Source organism: Corapipo altera, unplaced genomic scaffold, assembly GCF_003945725.1.
Source record: "Corapipo altera isolate COAL_440 unplaced genomic scaffold, ASM394572v1 0, whole genome shotgun sequence".
NCBI classification, from domain to species: Eukaryota; Metazoa; Chordata; class Aves; order Passeriformes; family Pipridae; genus Corapipo; species Corapipo altera.
This window is the reverse complement of record NW_020884872.1, coordinates 31,784,102-31,794,033: the sequence shown is the minus strand read 5'-3', so window position 1 is coordinate 31,794,033 and position 9,932 is coordinate 31,784,102. Positions and strand designations below refer to the sequence as shown.

Here is a 9,932-nt window from a genome sequence, read left to right as displayed (position 1 = left end):
CACACTGAAAGCCACTTGCCTTCTTTCTGCTAGTTCAAAACGTGTATGCCTGTCTCCTTTACAGAGAGCCAGATGGAATACATCTCATCTGCAAAGGGCAGAACAGATTTTGTCTGATGCGTGGTACCATGTCTTTACAGTTGTTTTTATAGTTCTTAAAGTCCCAGACTCTGACCGAGGCCTCAGGGTGGTCCCATCATATTAAGCATGTTAATATTAAAGTAAGTCCAGATTCTTCATGAGAATCAGGACTAACTTGACAGATGTTTCTGGCAATATCCAACATGCAAAATCTTTATTTTAGGATCATATAAATATTTAAAAAGTGACCTAGAAAATTAGACAATATGTTAAAATTAGATTTGCTTCACTTTCCTATGATAGGAAGAAGTTAATTGTTAAAGTGGAATAATAACTCCAAGCATTCAGAAACCATGACAAGTCAAATCAGGAGTTATTACATCAGTAACATATTTGGGATTTTTTCTCTTTGTCTATGGGGTTTTCATCCTTAGCATTCAGGTGGATGCCAATTTCAAACCGCTCCGTGCAGCCATCAGGCCAAAGGCATTTTCTGGTTGGTGTTATGATTCTTACATACTGATAAAACCTCAAACCATAGAAAATACTTCCAATATAATCAGACCTGATGACTCTGAGAAGAGGAATAAAAATGGATATCTGATCTCTAAGCAACCAGTTTCTTCGCATAACAATTTGATAATGATTTCAAGCTGGAGGGTGTGTGGCATCTAAAAGGCCAAGTTAGCACAGTATCTTGGGCCAGACAATCCCATAGTTCCTACTACCCTTAAAGGCAGTATCATACCTAAAGACTCAGCTTTTCGTGGCCTAAGATATCAAAGATGAACTCATTAGGCATATTATCAGCATAATTCATGCTCAGAACCTCAACTTTAGTCCTTGATCTGAAGATAATGTGCACAGTTGAAGAAAAGAGTCAGTCACTGGGAAAGGCTCAGGGGAAAGTTAGAAATTCAAGAGATACTGGGCACCAAAGGCTGGATTCAGGTTAATGACAGGTGAAATCAGAGAGCAGACACCCAGCAAAATGAGGGACATGAAGGACAGTCAGAAACAGCCATGTGACAACAAAGAAAGACACATCACTGAGTGGCAGAGAGCAATTGGAGAACAGAGTAATCCTCAGACATTGCACATTTTTAACACTTTGCTCCGATGACCCTGAAAAAAATAGTAAAGGATCCAAATTTTAATTCAAGTTATGTAGTAAATCTAGTCTTTGGTTCTTGGCTCCTCAGGTTTTTCCAGTTAGCTCACGTTTCTTGAGCGTGATATTTTGTAGGGCCTGTGCATCATCTGGACTGTTTCACCCCCTTTCCTTCAGAAGATCCCATTAACAGAAGATTCAGGTGTACTGCAGTTGACAACAAAAGCAACATACTTGTCATTTTGTAATCCAAAAGCTAGAGCCAGATCTGCGAATGTGTATTTTGTACCAGTTAAAAGTTGAATTTACTGTCTGCCTGCCTCTAATTTGGAACCCCACACACTTGGACAGTGTGGGCAGGAAGAGCTCAGATATGAGTTCAGATACAAATATTCATGTTTTCTCAAATCTTAAGTGCACGGTTTTACTTAGAAATGGAAAGGAAGGACTAAATTCCTGGGAGTGTCTACACTGCCAAATTTTTTGGCTAGAAAAGCCTGGCAAACACTAGATTTTATAGGCTTTTTAAAATAAGGTTAACTCTTGTTTTTATTCATCGTGGATTACATGTCCTCAAGTTTTAGCATAAATATCCAGAATTTTGGATTCCTTGTGTGACTACACAGAAAGCAGAGGTGTACCACATCCTTTCCTCATCACTGCCTTCCAACATTCTAGCACGCCTGTATTAATAAAAAGGCAGTTTACTGGCAACAGAGAAAGTCCCAGTTAATAACCTGAGGAGAGCTTTTCAGCTTTTTACCAGTGGGGTGTGGCATACTTTCCACTTTTTTTTATAGTGAAGCTTTGCAAGGGTGGCCCTTAACTCTGGCATACTCAAATGCAAAGCTTTAAACTGCTTTGAAATAAATGATTTAGCACAGGAGTCTTCAGAGGCTCTCACCCAATTGTTTGCTATCTTTCTGCTGTTGTATCTTTTGTAAAACTCTACTATGTGAGCTGAGGATTACATAAGAACTTTCAGCTTCTGTTTAATATCTTTAAAATAAGTTTCCCTCCTGTTACTCCATTGCAGAAAAAAGCCTGTTAAGACGAACCCTGAGCACTCCAAAACTATGCAAGTAAAACAGGTTTTACATTACAGCCCACTGACTTATGGACTATTTCTTATAACTATGGTGTTATAACTGACAATTTTGGGATATCTGGTGTCACAGATTTGGCCAATATCCCTAAGTGTAAGTACCATTCATCCCAGGTTAGGCTCTCCAAACTTCCCAATACACAGGTGTTTTCCTTAAACAAGCAGCTTAAGAGTTACATGAGAATTATCTTTTCTTACCTTGCCTTGAGCACTGTGATTGAAAGTTTAATATTACTAGATATCTAATCTTCAATTTACTTTCAGTTACCATTTGCTGAATCTGCAGTGCTAAGCTTGATCTATACATCATTTCTTATGTGGCATCAGTATGTGGTGGACTCACCTGTTTCTCAGACACTGTAACAGGCTCCCTTCCCCTCCCGGCACAGGTTCACACTACGCTACAACATTGGTGTCTGCAGCATCTCTCTATTCAGATGTGCTGTACTAAAGCCACTCATGAACCACCTGGCATTAATAAAGACAAAGTTTGCTCTAAGAGGGCCATCTAGAGAAAAGATGAAGCCTGAACACTGCTTGAGCTCCTGGGGGTCAGGGGTGAACCAGAGCCCCACACAATAAGGGATCGCAGAGGCCAGCAGGCAAGTGTCAAAAAGCCCAGCAACTCACTTTTTGAAGTATTCTCTGCTGCCTGTAAGGAGCCCTTGGATGGGTGAAGCTCAATTTGTGGGGATATTGTGGAGTGATAATGTGTCCTTCTCATCCTATTTCAGCATTTCTGAAGCACAGGAAAAGGATTTTTTTTCATTCCAGCTCACTCTTGAAGTTGGCACCAAGTGTAAGCAAAACAAACAAACAAAAACAAACAAAAACAAACAAAAAATACAGAAAACTGAAATCAGAAGGGTCTTTTTAATTTAGCCCATTTTTTTCTGTTAATATTTTTGTACTTTTTCCCTCATCAACAAAGGAGCAGACTTAGCAAAGAAACCCAGGCCAATTCTCCCTTTTCCCCTTGCACTTAGTAAAACCTTGTTGTTTCCATATTCCAAGAGCTGAGGAACCCAGGAAATCCCTACTAGGTTTGCAGTAGCATCAGAAGAGTTGACAGCAGGCTTGGTAAAGGGTTTGTGACTTCACACAGCACCAATATCAGGTTATGTGCTGAACTAGCACTCACCTAGTGCCTCAGGGTCTGAAGGAGGTTCATAATTATCTGGACTTTAAAAAGCAAACTACAAACATATTGCAAATGGGAGAAGGAAGGATGGAGACACAGCATGACTTCATATCAAGACCAGATGTGCATACTTCATGCCTTTTTTCTGTGATAACAAGAAACACACTGACAGGTATCAGGGGCTTGCTATTGTACTCAATATGAACCCACCTTAAGATATCACAGGATCAGGACCAAAGGTCACACCACAAAACGCATCTGTGCTACCATTTAGACACATCCTGGAGTGACCTGGTGCAGCCTTTCATGCTATCTGAGGAATCCCTTATGTAAAGGGTCTGCTCTTAAATCCCAGCCTGAAGTGATGCTGCAAAGGCTTATGTCACACCTGGTAGAAATAATCTCATTATTTTCATATTATTTGTTCTTTAAACTTCTGCATTTATTTACTACGTTTATTTACTTGTGACTTTAGACTAAGTCTTTCAGTCTGGATTATCCTCATCTGTATTTCTTGTCTATCCATCATGCTTTCTGTCATCACCCACAGCTGCATCTCTCTCCAGAAAGCGTGGAGTGCAAACCTCAGAGTGAGAGGTTGGCATTTTCCACCCCTTGCTGGAAAGACCTACCTTACTACAAGGGAATAGAAAACTCCAATAGAGGCAAACACGTGTTAGAGCACACCACTGCCTGGACGTGTGTGGGGCTGGCAGTGGTGCCTAATGCAGTCCATCAGAAATCTCATTTTCGGTTCCCACCTTCGGGGTTGTCCCAGGCACCACCTCCACCACCAATGGAGATGACGTGAGCAGCTGGGAGATGTTGCACTGCATCTCCCAGACCAAGCACAGGGTTGGGTACAACCACGGCACACGGTCTCAGTCAGAAAGTGGAGTATTTTGACGTGAGTCAGATGGCAAAAACTCCCACCAGCTGCTGCTGCGGCACAGTGGATGAACGCCGGTGCGGAGCGCCGACGCTTCAGTAGGAACTTCTAATTTCCTCACTCAAACCCCCTCCTCCTGCTTTCCACACATAACTAAAAGTCAAAAGCAGCCGACGAAAGTGTCACACCCCGGGTCTGTGTCCCGGGGCGGCGCGGCGCTCGGGGCAGGCTGTTCGCGGAAGCGCCGCTCCCCATTCCCGGCGGGCGGCCCCCGCCGTTCCCCCCGGCCCTGCCCGCGCCCCGACAGCGCCGCGCCGGGGCCACGGCACGGCAGCCCCGCATCCCCCGCATCCCCCGCGCCCGGGACGGGGCGAGGCCCGCGGGAGGAGGGCTCGGCTCGCCGCCTGCCCACGTCCCATCCCCGGCCCACGAGGAGGAGGAGAAAGCGAGAGAGGTCCCAGCAGAGCGGTTGGGAGCGGGTTCGTAAGAGCCCTCCTCCCCCCCGCCCGCGCCCGAAGGGGAAGAGGAAAGGAGAGCCGTGGCGGGCGGCGGAGGATGATAACTTAGGGCCGTGCCTGGCGGTGGGAGCTGCCCGCGCTGCCCCGGCGAGGACAACGGGGCGGCAGCGATGTCTCAGGGCACGGCAGGAGGAGAGGGAGCGCCCCAGGTGCTACCGGAGGGGAAGGAGAGGCAGAGGAAGAGGAGGCGGAGGAAGAAGGAGAGTAAGACGCGCCTGGTGCGCTCCAGCCTGCTGTTACCTGAGGCCGAGACGGAGAAGCCCAAAAAGACGGTCCTGGCCTGCAACCGCCTCAAGACCACGAAGTACACGGCACTGTCCTTCTTGCCCAAGAACCTCTTTGAGCAATTCCACCGCCTGGCTAACGTCTACTTTGTATTTATCGCCCTCCTCAACTTCGTGCCAGCCGTCAATGCATTCCAGCCGGAGCTGGCCTTGGCCCCCGTGCTCTTCATCTTGGCGGTCACCGCCATCAAGGACCTCTGGGAGGATTACAGCCGCTACCGCTCCGACCAGGAGATCAACCACATGGAGTGCCTGGTGTACAACAGGTGAGGCATGAAGGGTGAGTGCCGGGGACGGCAGTGCTATGGTGGCAGCCAGCGTTGGGGTCCCGCCGGGCACGAGGATTCAGGCGAGCGGAGACGTGGAAGCAGGACAGTGAGCAGGTCCGTTGTGGAGGGCTTGCATTTCCACATGGAGTGCAAAGAAACTTCCAGTTGCCCCTGAACTGGTATCTCCCAACTCTTTACTCACAACTGCGGGAGTTCATACAGTCCTGCAGGTGAAAGTGAAGCTTCTCTAACTGGTGGAGTCCCACAGTAAATCACTGATTTATTACTAAGAAACGTTTTTTATAGGTCTACACGTATGCTCTGGACTTGTGTTTTATATTTTAAAGGAAGGACACTGCATTGCAAAGTGCATGTAAGCATCACAGCAGTGTTTGATTTGCAAGCCTTTATGAAAACACTTCTCGATGTGAGCAGTAAACTACACTCATGTATAGTTTCAGGCATGAATTTTGTTATAATAATATGAGACCTCACTCAATCTGCTATTAAATCTTCAGTGAGTGAAGGACAGATAGAGGCTAGAGGCTCCTGAATTTCAGTTAGGTATGTGAGGTTTCATGACCTGTGAATTAGCAAGCCTAAACTTTGTTTGTCTTTCTAAAGAATGAGCCAGTCTTTCCATTCAACATTCACTTTCATTTATCGTGGCAAGTGTCATCATTCCCTGTGACTTTGCTATTTCCCGGTGCTTGTGATGGAGCATTAGGTCATTTATGTCCTTCAGAATTATTATTTTTTTAATGATCTGGGCAGTACATTTATAGCACTGTGTTGGTATTTGTGAGTCAGACTGAAAGGACTTTTGCATCAACATTTATGTGCTCAGAATCCAGCTTTACAGAATTTTTGTTTTGCTTTTCTCTGAATGCTAGACTGTCATCTCCTAGTAGGCTGAGGCTACTGGGGAATGAGAGAAGAATATATTTTCCGAGAAAGCAGATTTTAATTCTTTTTCTGATGCTTCTAAGTTGAACAGAAACAAAACACGTGCCAAGAAGCTTACACTCTAATTCCACAGTCTAGCTGGGAGGGGTCCTCCGTACTGACGTAAGCGCTGAGACAGAGCAACTTTCCTATTGCAAGAAAGGCATGTGAAAAAAATACACTGAAAAAAACTCAAAGTAGGCTGGGTTTTCTGTGAAAAAAAAAAGCTGAAAAAGAACTCAGAATAGACTGCATTTTTTAAGATCAGCAGACTCAGGTTTTTTCACAAACTAACATCACATAAGAAATCTCACCCAGGGATATTTCTTCATCAGCAGATATGCATGCATGAAAACACAAATAAAATGGACTTATTTCTGTACTAAACTGAAAGCAGCCTAGTCAAATTGCACAGAGGCATTGCTAACCTATGCCTTTGTCTAGTGCCTTTCTTGCCTGTAGTTGTCTTTAACTCTAACCTCTTCTGGTGTTGAGGGAGATGGATGGCAGGAGGTCTTGTAAGGGTCTTCACGCAGTAAAGTAAAATAGTGCTAATGAAGATGCTCAATATAGCCTTTTCCTAACAAAATCAGTTTAGAAATAAGCTCTTGTGTCTCCTAGGTTGAAAAGAAATAAGTACCTGCTGCAGAAGATGTTCAAAATATTAATGAATATTAGAATTGGAATGTTAATTCTGGAATGTTTTTCTCCCAGCAATTCTCCATATACCAAAAAAAGTAGACATGACTATGAGAAAAGGTGTACCTTTGGTGTTAATATTGCTTGTGGTCTTTTGGGAATCCCAGCTAAGTGCACTGCCCTTTGTAACACTTGAGGTGTTGCAGAGTAAAAGTCAGAATTGTTCCTTTTACTGCTGCTGAGTGACACTTACACAAGATTAATTTAGGAGTGGTTTTCCTTTGCATTTGCTTCAAAGATGCGTGTCAGCCAAACCCTTGTGGGGCAGCGAACCTGGAAGTTTGAGAGCTCCATCACCTATTCAGGCACAGTTTTCTGGCTGGAAGCAGAGCTGAACAATGCATGCTTACAGCCCACTGCAGAAGCCTGGTTGCCAGTAGCAGCTCACCTGTTTTCAGCTTCCAGTAGCCCCTAGGAAAAACTTCCCTCCCACAACTAAAAAATCCAATCAAAATATGTGGTTAAAATAATTTGCTTACGTATTTTTAATCTGCCCATTTTTAAAGCTTCAGCAAGTCACCTTTTTGAACACTCTTCAGCCCCAGTGAGCAAGATGGGACTAGAAACTTGCTGCTTTTGCAGATGAAAGCTAAGATTCTTGCTAACTTGAGTGACAGGGTACCAAGAGTGGGAGATTTGTGTCAAGGTCATTGAAGTTGCTGGGCGTGAGTTCAGAAAAGCTGTTTTCTCAGAAAGGTGTCATGCCAGGAGAAACACAAGGGATTGATCGTGGCTTTTACTTTGTTTCCTTAGTCTCTTTGTTTCTGGAAAAATGTTGAAGTGCGTTGCATAAGGAAGTAATAAATGACAGCTTTCTCCTCACATCTGTTGATCTGTTATCAGTTTTACTACCTTTTGAGCAAGCTAGACTCTCTCTGTCTCTCTCTCCCCCTGCTTTGCCACTTCCTCTCTGTGAAGGCAGACTTTGATGCAAATGCTGTCCTCGATAGAGATGCTGCTGAAGGTAGGGCAGGTTAATGAAAGTGCTGCCCTAGGGCTGTCAGGGGGCAGTGACTCTGCTCTTGCTGGTCAGTACTTCCTAGCTTGTAAAGAGGCCTTCTACAAGACGGCATCTGAGTGCCTGGACTGTGCTGTGATGCGCTCCCTCTCCTGCCAGCCTCCCACACAGCTGCAAGAGAGCCACCTCAAACACAGACTACAGCAAAACAACATTGAATTATAACAGTCAGCAAATGGAGACAGGGACTTTTGCTTCACAGTAGCAGAGAAAAGCCCTCTGTCTCATTTTATGTACTGTTTAGTGACCAAGGAAAGATTCAAGTTGGATACTGTGTGTTCTGTCATGTATACTTTTTATATATAATCCATACATGCTTTCCTGTCTGTTGAGGTACCTGTCCCCTGTTAGATACAAGCAGCAATTAATGATGCAAGATCTACAAGACAGAGAATGCAGCGACAGGCAGAGCCTACTGCTGCTCAGGGCAGCTCATCAAGAGGAGGTTCAACAGCACACAAGCAGAGTCTACTTTGAGGTCCTCTGGCGCAGTAACTGATCTGGGGGAAAATGCTGTTCTCCTGCTATTCTGACTGCTTGACAGCTGGTACAATGACTAGGCCTTCTTCCTCCTGCCTGCCCAGTGGTGTGGACTCAGATGACCCATTCTCATACAGCCACTGCTGAATCAATGACTCCATGGCTCATAGTTAGCAACACTTATGAGACAGCAGAACAGCAAAGGATGATGCAACTGTGGTGGGTTGACCTTGGCTGTATGCCAGGTGCCCACCCCACTGCTCTATCACTCCCCTTCCCAGCCGGACAGGGGAGACAGTAAGGTGGAAAAACAACTCGTGGGTTGGGATAAGGCAGTTTATTTAAAGCAAAAGCAAAGCAGAAGTTTGCATGCGCAAAAGCAAAGCAAAGCAAAACGTAACATGGTTTATTCTCTACTTCCCATGAGCAGCGGTGGTTGGCCACCTCTGAGAAGCAGGGCTTCAGCACGCATAGTGGTTTCTCAGCAGGCAGCCCTTGGAGACAATGAATGCCCGCCTTCCTGCTCCTTGCCTTAGCTTTTATATCTGAGCTGATGTCATACAGTATGGAATATCCCTTTGGTCAGTTTGGGTCAGCTGGCCTGGCTGTGCCCCCTCCCAGGATCTTGCCCACAACTGATGCTGTGCTCAGCAGTAGCCAAAACACCGGTGTGTTATCAATGCAAAGCACAGCACTGTGAGGGCTACTATGGGGAAATGAACTCCAGCTCAGTCAGACCCAATACAGCAACCTAAAGTAAAATGTTGAAGAGAGTTGCAGATTCTTTTCACAGAAAGAAGACAGCTTTCCTTTAGAAATTCTCAATGTTGTGGAGAGTCCTTCAGAAGATTATTGCTTTCTAGGGTCAGATGGTGGAAAGGGAAAAGATCTGATTCTTTGAATAAATTGAAATAAGCTGTTGAATTTGAATTGGCAGCATATGTTGAGGAATGAAACATGCAGAAGAATTGCAGTCTTGTATTGCTCTATGATGGACTTTGCAGGTCTGCCTGTTAGAGCAGTCAGGGTCTTGACAGGCAAAGAGGGAAGATTTCTTAGCCAAAAGGAGTTAATAGGGCCTCTCTCCAGAGGCCTTTAAGGGCACGTCTCTCATTTGGCAATACAGAGGAAATGAGGCACTTACTTTAGGAGGACAGTTTTACAGGTCACCTAGAATTTCAATTCTGTACAGGTGCTTATGCTAGGAATGCTGGATCACAGCCAAAACCCTTAGTTGGTTTAAATGGAGGGAAGTTAAAAAGGCATTAGAGCCCAGCCTGCAGAAAATTGGTTTTGCAAACCTGTGATGATCTTAGTCCCCTCTCTTTGTTCCTCTTCCTCATTTCCATCACCCAGGGATGGAGGTTGAAGAATGGAGATTACAGCTTTTCA

At 44.9% G+C, this 9,932-nt stretch overlaps 1 protein-coding gene across 2 annotated transcripts in view; it reads left to right on the top strand.

The window, feature by feature from the left end:
- The first annotated feature begins 4,762 nt into the window (after positions 1 to 4,762).
- The window catches only part of ATP10A (ATPase phospholipid transporting 10A (putative)), a 112,128-nt gene continuing 106,958 nt past the window's right edge, over positions 4,763 to 9,932 (top strand). For both annotated transcript variants that reach the window (XM_027645781.1, XM_027645790.1), the window contains exon 1: positions 4,763 to 5,395. In XM_027645781.1, coding sequence (XP_027501582.1) covers positions 4,956 to 5,395 — 440 coding nt within the window. In that variant the 5' untranslated portion in view covers positions 4,763 to 4,955. The remainder of the gene's footprint in view (positions 5,396 to 9,932) is intronic.